At 42.1% G+C, this 15,015-nt stretch overlaps 1 protein-coding gene across 1 annotated transcript in view; it reads left to right on the top strand.

Moving 5' to 3' along the window:
* Nucleotides 1-15,015, top strand: part of FOXK1 (forkhead box K1) — a 354,146-nt gene that overhangs the window by 274,453 nt on the left and 64,678 nt on the right. The window contains exon 8 of the mRNA XM_086940691.1: nt 11,671-11,898. Coding sequence (XP_086796817.1) covers nt 11,671-11,898 — 228 coding nt within the window. The remainder of the gene's footprint in view (nt 1-11,670; nt 11,899-15,015) is intronic.

Genomic DNA, 15,015 nt, shown 5'->3' with positions numbered 1-15,015 from the left:
TACCACCTGCTCCAGTATGGAACCTAAATGTGGTCCTTACAAGACTCATGGGACCCCCTTTTGAACCGTTACATAAATGTGAACTACAATTTCTAACATGGAAAACTGCTTTCCTTGTTGCCATTACCTCTCTCAGAAGAGTTAGTGAAATCCTGCTGCTCAGCCCTCACCCAACTGACATTCATAACATACTAAGATTCCACTCATCCAACATTCTACAACACATGCATTCTAGCTGAGCAGCAGGGAGACTCAAGATACAACACATTCACAACAGAGGAACCATTTTTTAAAATACATCCTAACAAAGTGGTTCTTAGACCCAATCCAAAATTCCTACCAAAAGTGACTACTCCTTTTCATCTAAATCAATCAGTAGAGTTACCAGTGTTTTTTCAAAAACCGGACTCTGTTGCAGAAAGAGCTTTGCACACCCTAGATGTTAGAAGAGCTCTACTATATTACACAGACAGGACTAAATCCTTCAGAAAAACAAAACAACTATTTGTATCCTTTTCTCCCCCACACAAAGGCAATCCTATCTCTAAAGGAGGTATTGCTAGATGGATTGTTAAGTGTATTCAAATATGCTATTACAAGGCTAAACGTACACTAACCGTTCCTCCTAGAGCACACTCTACTCGCAAACTAGGAGCCTCTATGGCTTTCTTAGGAAACATACCATTAGAGGATATATGCAGGGCAGCAACATGGTCAATAATACACACCTTCACTAAACACTATTGTGTTGATGTGCAAGCCAAGCAACAAGCTGCAGTAGGCCAAGCTGTCCTTAAAACACTCTTTCAATATGCTGCAACGGATACAAGCGATCACCGCTAGGGGAGACACTGCTGCACAATCGTTGCTAAATGTAGGATCTGCAGCTCATATGCCTCGAACGTAAAATGCTACTTACCAGTATGCATCTGTTCTTGGCATGTAGAGCTGCAGAATCCTACATGCCCTCCCGCCTCCCCGGGACTAGTATCCGTTCCAGTACTCATCTTACTTTAGATGCACACGCATGGACATCCTTTTCTCTTTACTTCTACTAACTCCATCATTTCCCATCATGGCGAAAAACAATCTGAGGATGGAGTCGATGACCATGCGCAGTATTGTCCAAGGGAGGAGTCACCTATCTCGTGTCTACAAAAGACTTCTTCCAAGAAGACAACAACAACCTTCAATCATCGGAGCCCAACACCAGGTGGCGATCTATTGCTAAATGTAGGATTCTGCAGCTCCACATGCCAAGAACAGATGCATACTGGTAAGTAGCATTTTCCATTTGCACACAAAGCAAATAAAAAAAAAGGGGGGAAAGGAGTCTCCAAATCAAGAGTAGCCAGATGGTGTGTAGTATTCAATCCCCTGAGCAGCTAGCAACCAAAGGAATGTTGACCAGTAAACTGACGATAGACACTGCAGAATGAAAGTGACATACATAGAAAACAGTCAACCAAGACTGCACTTAGTACATAAACCCGTAAGTCGGTCAAACAACCATTTGGGCTGCCGGCAGTACAGAAAACATTTGATTTAATTTTTAAAAGGTTAGTATGAGGTAATAAACAAGTTGCCCTATTGAGCACCACTTAGACCACTGAGGGAGTGCAGCGTCATATGCTGTGGCCCTATTCTTTCCAGGTGAATATGACCCTCACAGGAATAGGTAGTAGTGAGTGATATTAACCCACTGGTTCAGGTGGTTCAAAACAGCAATCTTTCACCGGAGACACCTTTTTTTATCCAGTTCTGGTTATCTGTATCCATGGAGGAAACACTTACCACCCAGGAGAGGGAGCTTCTTAGATTACCAAACTATATTTTGCTCAAGTACAATGAGCATCATCTGTTCGAATCTGACTCACTTTTTATGGTTGGTGGCATTGGTGTTTTGAGATAAAGAATCACACAGTGAGAGGATGCTTGCATTTATCTCATCAACTGTTAATTATTCTGGCCCACATTTCCATTTATTTTTGTTATTGCTCGGAGTGTCACTAGAAACAGGGAACAACCTTGTGTAAATCGGCCTTGAACCAGTTCCCGTAAGAACAATCCATCCTGAAATGCCATGCCACATCCTCTCTAAACAGGAACACAGGGAATCACAGACCGGTTTTGACCTTGTTGCAGCTCAAGTCCTATGCTAGGTGAGAATGAGACCCACACGTGATCATATCATAACAGTTAGAGTGCCTCATCGATATAGACAAAAATGTTTGGTTCTGTAGACCGCAGGGGTTACACACTCCACGAGTCCTAATGGCATTTCAGTGACCTAGTCTTATTTAAGCTCAGGTGACTTCACTGGGGTGAAGAGGTACTCACCTCTATGGTTTCTTCCCAACCAGACCAGGGCCTTACTGCTTTGCACTCCTCTTTCTTCTGTTCTTGCTTGGCCCAGATGTTTATTAACAAGGGAGGAGGCCCCTAAGAAAGTAGCCTTGCAAGAAGCGAACAGCTCGTACCTTCCAGATCTCCAGTATTGGTCTTGTTAGTCCAAAAATCCAGGCTAAGCAGAATCTGTATGGGGTCAACATCTGCCTTCTCCAGATATTTGATGACACGGAGGCCTTGTTAAAAGAACATAAATATTTCTCCCTAAGGAACCTAAAGGTTTTCAGAAAACAAATCTGGTGACGTTGTGTTTCTGCCTCCTTGCTCACAAATCTTTCTTCTGGAGGAAAGAGGCTCCATACTCAAGCTTTGTGAAAAAGCACCTGAGCACATGTTCATGATGTTCAGGGGCTTCAGAGACACCCGTGCATGGTGTATTACACAGTTGCCTCCGTGCTCGACATGCATGGTGAAGGCCTTCTGAGAAGGAGAACTTCCATGTCAAAATATTTTTCTGTTTGTTATGGCACTGGCTTGCGTCTGCAATATTAAAGATTTCCATAGAGATTTCGACTCTTTTTAGGTCTGTCTTGGCAGTACAGCTATTATCCTACCATATGTGCTCACCAGCTAAAGAGCGTTAAGAAGCAGAACTGAGATTGGGCAGTTAGGCTCCACCCACATGTTGATCATCCTACGTACAAATGTTAAGTGAGAAGAAGGTATGTACTTCCACTGCAAATAGTGCTTGTTTTGCCTTTTAGGAAAGTTTATACTCTTTATAGTAGACCTGAGTTGGATATGGTGGCAAACCAATGGGCAAGGCTGTAGATTTGTTTGGTTCAATAGGAAACTTTCTGGTAAATGCCATAGACCACATCTGGCTATTTTGAAAAGTTATGACAAAGGCTAGAGGACTGCCTTTTATTGTGAAGGAGTTGTATTAAAGTTAATAAGCCTTTAGGGTGGATTGTTAGAACACAGTGTTAAGCCCTATAGGCAGGTATGGTGTTTTTAAATTGTGTTTTACATAGATGCTCACAGATTATTATGGTAGGCAATGGTGTTGATTTACCCCTCTGGCCAACTTGAGGGTAGAAGATTTTCACAGTGAGAACTCTTGTTAATTCCTCCTAGAACGGGTTATGTAGCATTTTTTAACGGTTAGTTTGTACATAATTGTAATGTTATGACTCTTTGATAGCTTTGGGAAAGCATATGCTCCGTACAGAAGGGCCCCCTTTGGTTAAAGTTAAAACTGATTAGTAAAAGGGTACTGCCCTTACTAGTTTATGGGGCAAAGTTATGTCAGATGCTATTGATCTGATCTAGGTATTATGAAAGGAGGTGATCTAGGCAGTAGTCCTAACTTGTATGTTGTAAAAAGTATATGTTAAAGCCCATTGGTCTTGACAGGTGGCGTTTTATTACATTGTGTTAAAGCCTGCAGATATGTGTTTTGTTACACCATTGTAATCATTGGTTTTGGTTATCCCCTCTGACAAACCCAAAGTGCAGAGGATTTCGCATAGAGCAATTTGTCCTACCGACTTAAGCATTTGGCTCTGTTGACCTGTGAGTAATTGCATTTCAACTGATGGCGTTCACATTTGTCTAAATATGAGTGTTCTGAGGGCTGGTGAGCCACCTGTTTAGTTTCCATTTCCTCTCTTTAGGTCCTCTTTCTTTTCTCACCTTATCCTTTTTTATTTTACTGGTTTTATGTTTTTTGGAGCACTTTGAGGCTCCCAGCTGGTATTATTTGCAACTCATCACAGCGGATTGTAAATCAGGTGGCCCTTTTGGAATGGTATTTTGTGTGTGTTTTGGGGGGGGGGGGGGGGGGGGGGTGTATATACATGTATATATGTGGACGATATATATATATATATATATATATATATATATATATATATATATATATATATATATATATATATATATATATATATATATATATATATATATATATATATATATATATATATATATATATATATATGCGAAGGAAACCAGGCGGAGAGGTTGCGGCGGTCAGGAAGGGGGACTCGAGGGGGCACTGAACTGCACTTTGGCCTCACCTCCCAATGAACTCTGAAGGCTGCGCCCATCACGGAATCCGGCTCCAAAGCATACATCCCACAGCACTTTAACGTCCCCACGAGGCATTACATTGGCTTTGTGGGAGATGTAGTTCCACCACACGGGACTACACTTGAGAGCTGAACCATACCTTGTGGGAGGAGCTAGGTAACTATCTACAACAGCGTCACTGGACGATGTCTCGCAGCACAAGGAGCAGTTGGAGAGGGGCGCTGAGGAAGGCAGAAATTGCCGAAATGCATCCGCCCGAGTCTGTTGTGCAATAAAGTGCTCCTGAAATTCTCCCTACTGGGATACGTCTCTTTTCTTGTGGAGGAGGTGTTTTGCAGACATTGTGCGCTAAGCCAGAGCGCAGGTATGTGATCCCCCGCCGCTGAAGTGGTTTGGACTTACTGGCCAGCTCATTGGAGCATTTTCTGTTGCATTGCGTGAGCAATGGAGTCCAGCACCCACCAGGACGCTTGGTTACACAGCGCGGTTAGAGGGTATTTTATCCTCTTATGGGTGACCGGGATTCCTGTGCCAACCCCCGCGAAGGAAACCAGGCGGAGAGGTTGCGGCGGTCAGGAAGGGGGACTCGAGGGGGCACTGAACTGCACTTTGGCCTCACCTCCCAATGAACTCTGAAGGCTGCGCCCATCACGGAATCCGGCTCCAAAGCATACATCCCACAGCACTTTAACGTCCCCACGAGGCATTACATTGGCTTTGTGGGAGATGTAGTTCCACCACACGGGACTACACTTGAGAGCTGAACCATACCTTGTGGGAGGAGCTAGGTAACTATCTACAACAGCGTCACTGGACGATGTCTCGCAGCACAAGGAGCAGTTGGAGAGGGGCGCTGAGGAAGGCAGAAATTGCCGAAATGCATCCGCCCGAGTCTGTTGTGCAATAAAGTGCTCCTGAAATTCTCCCTACTGGGATACGTCTCTTTTCTTGTGGAGGAGGTGTTTTGCAGACATTGTGCGCTAAGCCAGAGCGCAGGTATGTGATCCCCCGCCGCTGAAGTGGTTTGGACTTACTGGCCAGCTCATTGGAGCATTTTCTGTTGCATTGCGTGAGCAATGGAGTCCAGCACCCACCAGGACGCTTGGTTACACAGCGCGGTTAGAGGGTATTTTATCCTCTTATGGGTGACCGGGATTCCTGTGCCAACCCCCGCGAAGGAAACCAGGCGGAGAGGTTGCGGCGGTCAGGAAGGGGGACTCGAGGGGGCACTGAACTGCACTTTGGCCTCACCTCCCAATGAACTCTGAAGGCTGCGCCCATCACGGAATCCGGCTCCAAAGCATACATCCCACAGCACTTTCACGTCCCCACGAGGCATTACACTGGCTTTGTGGGAGATGTAGTTCCACCACACGGGACTACACTTGAGAGCTGAACCATACCTTGTGGGAGGAGCTAGGTAACTATCTACAACAGCGTGACTGGACGATGTCTCGCAGCACAAGGAGCAGTTGGAGAGGGGCGCTGAGGAAGGCAGAAATTGCCGAAATGCATCAGCCCGAGTCTGTTGTGCAATAAAGTGCTCCTGAAATTCTCCCTACTGGGATACGTCTCTTTTCTTGTGGAGGAGGTGTTTTTTTTTATATGTATATATGTATGTATGTATATATATATATGTATGTGTATATGTGTATATATATATATATATATATATATATATATATTCACTGAAAAGTCAGTTTAAGGTAACGTTACATTTAGGCGAACATTTAAATGACAACATTTCTACACAACCGGTCTCAGAGATTCAAAAGCAACAACCTGATGTCCTCTCCGGTACCTGTATCGCTAGGCGTCCCTCAAGGATCCTCCCTCTCCCCAACACTGTTCAACCTAGTTATGGAACCTCTCGCTACTTTGCTACAAGCATCCAATGTTCACTTTCACATGTATGCCGACGACACCCAACTTTATCTCAAAATACAATCTCCCAAAGACATCATGCTTCTGAACACCACGATCAGAAACACCCAATCCTGGCTTGCCGAGAATCACCTCAAACTCAATGCGTTGAAGACTGAGTTCCTCCTGATCTCACCTCCCGCAAAAATCTCTACCGCTCAAACATGGCTTAAGCACCTAACTTTATTATTATTATTATTATTATAAAAATTTTATATAGCGCGCAGTTACCCGTGGGCATCCCGGCGCTAACATCCACAGCTCTAAATGTACAACCTACCATCGTAGACTCTGCAAAATCCTTAGGCATAACACTTGACGCCAATCTCAACATGCAGCAACACATCAGCAAGGCAACGAAAGGAGCGAACTTCCAAATCAATACCTTGAGAAAACTTAAACCCTTCCTTCCAGCCAAAGACTTCCATACTGCAGTACAATCTATAGTCATCCCGCACATAGAATACGGTAGCACCGCCCTCTGCGGGCTCCCCCTAACTACAACGGCACCCCTAAGAGCGTCCCTTAACGCTGCAGCGAGACTCATCACTGGCTCATAAAAACTCTCGCATATTTCCCCTGACTTTAAATCCCTGAACTGGCTACCTTTTGAAGCCAGAATCCATCTGAAAATCGCCTGCATGACACACAAGGCTGTACACGTGAACTCACCCGCCTACCTCACTCAAAAGCTGATAATTTCTGGTGGCTCTAGAACTACTAGAAGCACAAACAATCTTCTGCTGAAGCCTCGAAGATTTCGGAAGGAAAAAACCTATAAACGCTCCTTCTCAGGAATGGCGCCCAGGATCTGGAACTCACTCCCTCCTGAAACCAGGCTCATCTCCTCCAACAAACTTTTTAAGAAAGAAGTAAAAGCGATCCTCATGGCTAAATACACATGATCTATTATTCTGTATGTCTCAAGAATCCGCTCTGTACTACCTGCCTGACCCCTTGGTCTATTTGTACTACTTGTATTATCGACTTATTTGATTGTATACGTTCCCTCTTTGTATATTTCTATACTGTTGACGCACCTGTTTGACTTTGCATACTGTACCTACACCACCTCAACTATTCCTACGCTTGTACTACTGACGCACCTGTGAGACTATGCACCCTGTACTCACCTACCTCAACTTTGCCTACCTTTATGCTATCTCCAAAAGCATTTTAAGCACGCTTAAACAAGTATATGCTCCTTCTTTTTGTACCTCTATACTATAGGCGCATCTGTTTGACTATGCACCTTGTACCTACACTACCTCAACTTTGACCTACCTCTTGTCTTTTGACCTACCTATGTAACTATACACGCATCTGTTTGACTATGTACCCTGTACCTACACTACTTCAACTTTGACCTACCTCTTGTATTTTGACCTACCTATGTAACCATGCACCTTGTACCTTGTACCTTGTAACTACCTCAACTATTACATACTATTCTTCTATCACCTCCTTGTACTTGTAAAGCGCTCTGATATCTGCAAAGATCTTGTTCGCGCTATATAAAACTTTCAAAATAAAATAAATAAAATAAACATAATATTTTAAAATGAAAAAGCTGCTGAAATGCACCAGGTACGGGTATCTCTATAAACTATCATTTGCGCCCCCGCCGTGCACAGTCTTTTCATCAATGATGTCATTTCAGACATTGCTGTGATGTCCTCAATAGTGTCATACAGCATTTCATGAGTGATGTAATGTAATATGTGAGGTAATCAGTAATGAATGGTGTGGGGGCCAGTTATAGTTACTTTAGGACACAAGTTTCAGTTAGTAGATATAAATATAGCTGGTAAATTTCAGTAGTTTTCTTGCGTTTAAAACGTTTTGTTGTCACTGAAATGTTGGCCTAACTAGAATGTTTCTTTAACCCCTTAAGTGCTTCGTCGGGGCGTTGGCCGACGGCAGCACTACCTCCCCAGTGCTGCACACGACCATTGGACGTCCATTCAGCACTAGTTCCAATGGACAGTGCAGCACTGGGGAGGGATGTTTACTAGCATCTATGAGGTTAACCTTTGTTATTTTCTGTAAATTTCTAAGGTATTTTTTTAATGTAAAGTAAGATATAACTATAATTCCTAACTATAACGTCACTTTAACCATTTCTTTGCACGGGAGCATATCTAAGGATGCCTCTGCGCTAGTCCTGCCTAGCAGGTGTGAGTGGAGTAGTTTGGGCAGAATGGCACTGCAGGGGTGGGGGTTGAAAGTGGTAGGGTGGCACCTTTGCTGATTGCAAATATTGAATGTGTATTTGTATGTGTTTGACTGGCTGACAGGTTCTAGAAGTGGGTGAGTCACTGAAAGCTCAGCTGGAGGGCATGCTGGAACCTTGGGACCATATCGAGCCAAGCTTTCATGTGACTTCGGGCTGCCTCCCTACCTGTATGATGGATGTGGCGTTAGGGCCAGAGCTGTGGACTTTGGAACTGAGGATTCAGGTACACGTGCCAGTGTAGGCTCAGCATCCTGTGGTTCTGGGCTAATCTCCCCATCCCTATAAACAATGACCGGTTATCTAGTATAATTTAACTGGCGCTTATGTAAAGCACTGCAATACCTTCGGTTTGAGCTCCTCTAGATAAGAACTGCAGAAAAGTACATAAAGAGGTAAAAACAAAATCATAACATAAGGAAAGACAAATAGATACCAGTTTGCTGGCTGTTTTGTACAAAAGGCAATCCGAATACCTGGATAAATTTGTTTCCCCACTTCGTGTGTGATATTAGGCAAACATTTAATTTCACTTTTAATAAAGTACTTCTCAGTGCAGTGCTGTAAGGTGACATATTGATATCAAAACTTCCACATGCTAAAGAAATTAACTTTTTTAATATTGAAGAGATGTTCATATTTTACCTGATGCTTGGTGTATGACTTGGAAAACCAACATTTACAGGGCTTAGTTTGTTCACGGGCTCTAACATCCAAGCCAGATCCTTGGCTCAGCTCTCCCCGTTAATTTGTTGGCATGCCCCCTCCAACTGGTTTCTGTCAGCACTTTGGACATTTGGGGCTACCCTTAATTTAGTGGACACCAATAATGGTCTATTTTGCAATTATGGGAGGCTACCTCGAAAAAAATGCATCACCAAGTCCTAGTATAAGAGCTAGAGTTTAGGTATTTCAAACTGGGCCTTTCTCAATGGCTGCTAGTCTTCTTACTTGGTCTGAGGACAACATTATGTATGCCTGCCTTACTGGTGCGCCTCCACATTCTGAGTATTTGGTACTTCCTTTGATGGGAGCTCTCTCTGGCATGGTGGCACCTACCCAGGGCATAATGGTGGATATTCATGGCATACTATGGGAATGATGGAAGTCTGAATCTGGAAAATTCACCTCCACGTATAAGAGCATGAACTTAGGCTTTTGTTGGTGGGCCTTGTTCACTGGCAGTAATCTTCTTACCTGGTGCAGTCCGGTATAAAGGTAAAGATCTGCAGAGTTTTTGCGGTGCCCACTGAGGTTACTGGAGTAGGCCATGGGAACGTTTTTGTACTTGAAACGAGATTGTTGCATCCTTTATCCGCCCTTTCCAAATAGGAGGCCAGCTCTCCTCATGGGCTCCTATTTAGAGCATAGATGTGTAGTGCCATGTTGTGATGCACATGCAGTATATCACTACAAGTCACATTAGTGTTCATGAATGCTTATGTGACACTGAAATATTCACCATCTTTGTTTAGGACAAAGTGGTACTTCAAACACTTACAGGTAGATGCATCAAGCATTTTTGCGAGCGCGAACGGTGCAAATCGCAAAATTCGGCCATTTGCGCCCACAAAAATGGCATTTGAGATGCATCAAGGGTTCATGCACTCGCAATTTAAGAATTCGCAAATAATTGCGAGTTCTCAAATTGTGATTGCATTTAAGGAATCGTAATTTGCGATTCCTTAAATGCAATGCATGAACCATTCCAAGATTGCGAAATCGCAATCTGGGGTCGCTATTTACCGCGAATCCAAACTAAGTGGTAAAAAGCAAAAACTTAGAAATATGCACTTTAGTGCATTTTTACAAGTTGTATATTACACACACACATGTCCTTGGGACATGTGTGTGCGCAACACCAGTGAACTTTACCATTTCAGGGGTGCAACAGGGTGTCCTTTGGACACCCTGGCACCCTTGAAATTGCGGCACATTTGCGATTCGTTAATTGCTAATCGCAAATAAGGAATAGCTTTCCCATTCATTCCTATTCCTTATTTGCGATTATCAATTAGTGAATCGCAAATAATGAATCAGTAGGAATCGCAAATAACATTGTGATTCCTACATGCATCCCGTTTTGTGAGTCTTTAATAGCGATTCCTTAAAATTCGCTATTAAGGACTCGAAAAACATAACTTTTATGCATCTGGGGGTTAATCCTTCACCTTCGTTTTGTGAATGTATTTGAGATTTGTTTCTCCATGCCCTTCATTGTATCTTTTCAGCTAAGAAAGTGCTGCTCACACGCGATATCGAAGATGCTTTTTATTATCTAGAAAAATTCCAGGTATCAGTATTTGCTGAGAACATTTTTATCACCTGCACAGGTGCATTTAGGCTTATATGCAAGAACAAAGTTGCAGGATGGATTACCCTTTGCATCTTCTGTTGCTCTTCCTTGCAGACGACGACTAAAAATAAGCAGGATGAAGATGTAGGCCATCCCACATGCATTCTTCAAGCAAGTACGCATTTGATACTTCCTCACATGGTTGAACTCAGTTTTTCCTAGAGGTCTTAGAAATCTATTTGCTCAACTAGTGTTGTGTTTGCTGCCTTCCTATTTTTATCATCTTGATCTACCCACAGTAAGAAAGTACTACAGACACAATGAAAGTTAGCTAAACTTATCTTTAGAGGGACACAGGTACTTGTAGTCTGTACTCTCTGTCCTGTTCTCAACACCCTTCTCCCTTGTCTTATGCTATTGGTTAAAACATCACACTGCTTGAGTCCTTTTTAAGAGTAATTGGGGAGGGGACACACACGCTCAAGGGAAAGGCAGCATGGCTGTGATTACACTACTTCCATTCATGTTAGACTTTGTTATAGCTTTTGAAAATCAGGGTACCTTTGAGTAGATGGTAATCAGAGAACCTCAATTCGGCGAGCAGTAGCGGAAGCACCTTTAAGATAACCTTATGCTTCACTCCCTTGCAAAATACTTTCAAGATAATTAATTCACCAGACCCTGCAAATAGCAACCTTTGTTTCCTTTCTATGGACTCATGCTTGTCTTCATTCAGATTGGCATCTACAAGTGTTTCTTGATTTGTGTTCAACAGGCTTTGAGGATAAACCTACCATTGCATTTACTACAATTCCCACTGCCAGCCGAGTCATTCAGACAGTAGCCAGCCAAATGACCCCAGGAATGCAAGGACAAACCCTGACCATTCTCCAGCAGGCAACCCCAGTGACCATCGGACAGCATCAGCTTCCTGTACGAGCTGTTATGCAGAATGGGAAGCACGCAGTTCCGACAAACAGCATTTCTGCTGCAAACACCTATGGTAGGTACTGCATGTTTGTTGTATAACCAAAATATTTTTCCTGCATGCTGTAAAATTCTGCAAATAGTAATGTTCTTCAAAAGATATCCTTGTTCTTTAAAGAGCATCTGTAGAGATATGTACAGCGTGGGGTATAAACTATATTTGATTTCCAAAAATCTGCTTTTGATTTAAAAGTCTGATGTACTTACAAGCTAATGATGTTCATTGAACACTGCTAACGCCAACACAGTTAAGTAACATGTAAACTCCATTTACATATCCTTATATTTTTCTCCTCCTCACATAAAATATTCATTTTGAGAATGCCAAGTCGAATCCATGCTAATTATGTCTTGCATCAAGATACAGAATAGGTCCACATGGCTGGATATACAGGAATCCAAACGGAGAAAGCACCTTATGCTCCTCTGGGTTGCGGGTGTTTCACAAAGGTCCTGCTTGAATTGGCTGCTCATCTGTGTAACTAGGAGCTTCATGTCTCTCTGCATAATCTCTGCAGGGCACACTGGATCCCCATGAATTCCATCACACTACAGTTCTTGGATTACCAATAAAGTTTTGTGCTAATTTGTCACAAAGGCACTGGCTTGCTTAGGCATCCTAAGCAGCATGGTGTTTTAAGCATAGTTGTTTACTCATCAAACAATCCATTTATTCTTTAAGACAATTATTTTTAAAATAAACACATGGTACTCCATTTCCCTAATCATCACAGTAGCATAACAGTAATAAATTACTAATGCACTTAAACAAAACAAACACAAAGGGAAGAGGTTAAATATACATCACGAGGAAGCCACAGGTAAAATGACAATATATGACAGCCTAAGCTGTCAGGGACTTCCATCCAGTGAATAATGGGGGCCCAGGTTTGTTAACCGGTTCTTTTCTAGTCTGCATTTAACAATGGTTAATTGCAGCACACTTCTATCTGAGAACTGATTCCACCACGTAGTTACTAAAGGGGGATTAGTATTTATCAAATTGGTGGGTTATGCTGGAATTTACTTGGAGCATCACAATATTATTTATTCAGAATTTGAGCAAATCGATGCCTGAATAATTTTGGAGATCTCAGCGAAGATCCGTGCCTAATATTGGGTGAGGGAAGTACGTGAAAAAAATATGAGAAGTGTCTGCCATGAATTTTCCACAGCAAAAGCATGCGGAGTTGGGATGGCAGCCCATTTGTGTAGTCTTTTAGGAGTGTAATTAAGGTCTTGTAGGACCTCTTAGTGATGTAGTTTGAGTCTAGAGACAGTAACACAGAGATTAATTAATCAAATGGATCCTACAAATGTGGTTCGTATCAACCTGCTTGGATAATTGACCAGACCATCCTGTGCTAAAATTATTTGATTTTCTGGATAGACTTGATTGAATAATACGTATAGTTTACCAATCTGGCCCTTTTGTGGCTGCCATTGAGCAATACTATACAGGGTGTTTTGGTCAAACACTTGAGGTCTACAAGTTTGTTAGAGAAGAAATGTCTATTGTGTATATATTTGATTATAATTTTGACTGAGACATTGTACACTGATATTGTCCGCCAAAGGATGAAAGTGCTGACCCTCTCAAAGTTCTCAGATTTTACTAATTCATTGATAAAATAACCATATTAGAAAGAAGTCAAATCTAAATTATCCCAGATCCATGTATATTGTGTGATTGGGGTTAGTGCCACTTTTTTCATAATTTCATAATTGTCTCTTTTACAGATAAGATTGTAAAACAAGTATGTTTATGTTGGGTCGATAAAGCCTGTTCGAGAATTCAAATCAAAGAATAGTGGATAAAGAGAGGATGTATCACTGTGAAATAACAACTTTAGAGAAGGCTGCCCAGAAATAAAATCATTAGATGGGGAAATTCCCAACCACCTTTGTCTAATGGGAGTTGGAGGAAGCGAAGTGCATTAAAATGAATGCTTGTATTGCCATCTGAACTTACTGCATGATGCTAACATCCACTTGTTGCCCTAAGCAGATAAGATTTAGGCAATTTCATTATTTTGATTAAGTTGCCTCTGCCGATGAGGCCTAATGGCAGACTATTCTAACACTTGAACATCTGTTTAGATTTGGAGACATGCTGATCATAATTCAATGCTATTATATTGTGTGTGGCGAAAAAATCTGCACTTTCAAGTACATTGCCTATTCTACATAGACAATTCTAGCTAATGGGAATCTCAAGATAATCTGGGATAGTCATATAAAATTAGGGTCTTGGGTAGATTCATTCTGTAACCTGAAATTGTGTCAAACATGAGGCTTCTGCCTCCAACGCAGAGATGGCAATTTGAGGTATAGATTTGAAAACAACTACATCATTCGCATAAGCAGCTATTCTAAATATCGCCGAGTTAGGTTTAAGGGGCTATAGATCACAGGACTTTGTCCGATACTGTCAATAGGGTTCTAGTTGAAGGTCAAACAGCAGCGGACAGAGGGGGACAGTCCTGCTGGGTCCCTTTTTGTGTATATATGAATAACTATCTTAGAAGCCGAAAGAGTATACAACAGCTTTATCCTACTAAGCATTCTTGGCCCAAATATACAGGGTTTCACAAAGAAAACGCCAGAAGACCCTGTAAAAGCCTTCTCTGCGTCCAGCATATTCATACCTGCCAGTATGCCAAGTTTTACTACACCTTCAAAAATGTAGGTAGCCATAATTGTGTTCTCTGTGACTCCCCATGAGGGATAAACTGCTCATCAAGTTTGAAATTCTTTGTGCAATTCAATTTGCCAAAAATTTTGAGTAGACTTTAGTGTCACAATGTGTTAATGATATAGGTAAAAAAAAGAGCAGATCAGGACCTTTTCCTGTTTTTAAGAAATATTGTAATAAAAGCTTTGCCCAAAAGAAAATGGGATATCTGCTCCAGCTTCTATAAATGTAATTGATGGACTTGCCCCTTTTTCGTCAGGGTCATCCCCAAACTTAATGCCCTCACCCTCCTGTTAACCAACTCTGTTTTTGTTGGCTTTTAGGTCTCTGCATATTTTACCACTGCTAACTAGTGATAAAATGCTTTGCTCCCGCCTTAAAACACTCTTGGTTCGAATTAGACAAATAAGGAGAGAGAAAAGAGGACACCGACAAACA

This window comes from Lissotriton vulgaris, chromosome 10, assembly GCF_964263255.1.
Source record: "Lissotriton vulgaris chromosome 10, aLisVul1.2, whole genome shotgun sequence".
Taxonomy (NCBI): Eukaryota; Metazoa; Chordata; class Amphibia; order Caudata; family Salamandridae; genus Lissotriton; species Lissotriton vulgaris.
The sequence above is the reverse complement of the archived record's forward strand: the minus strand, read 5'-3'. Positions and strand labels throughout refer to the sequence as shown.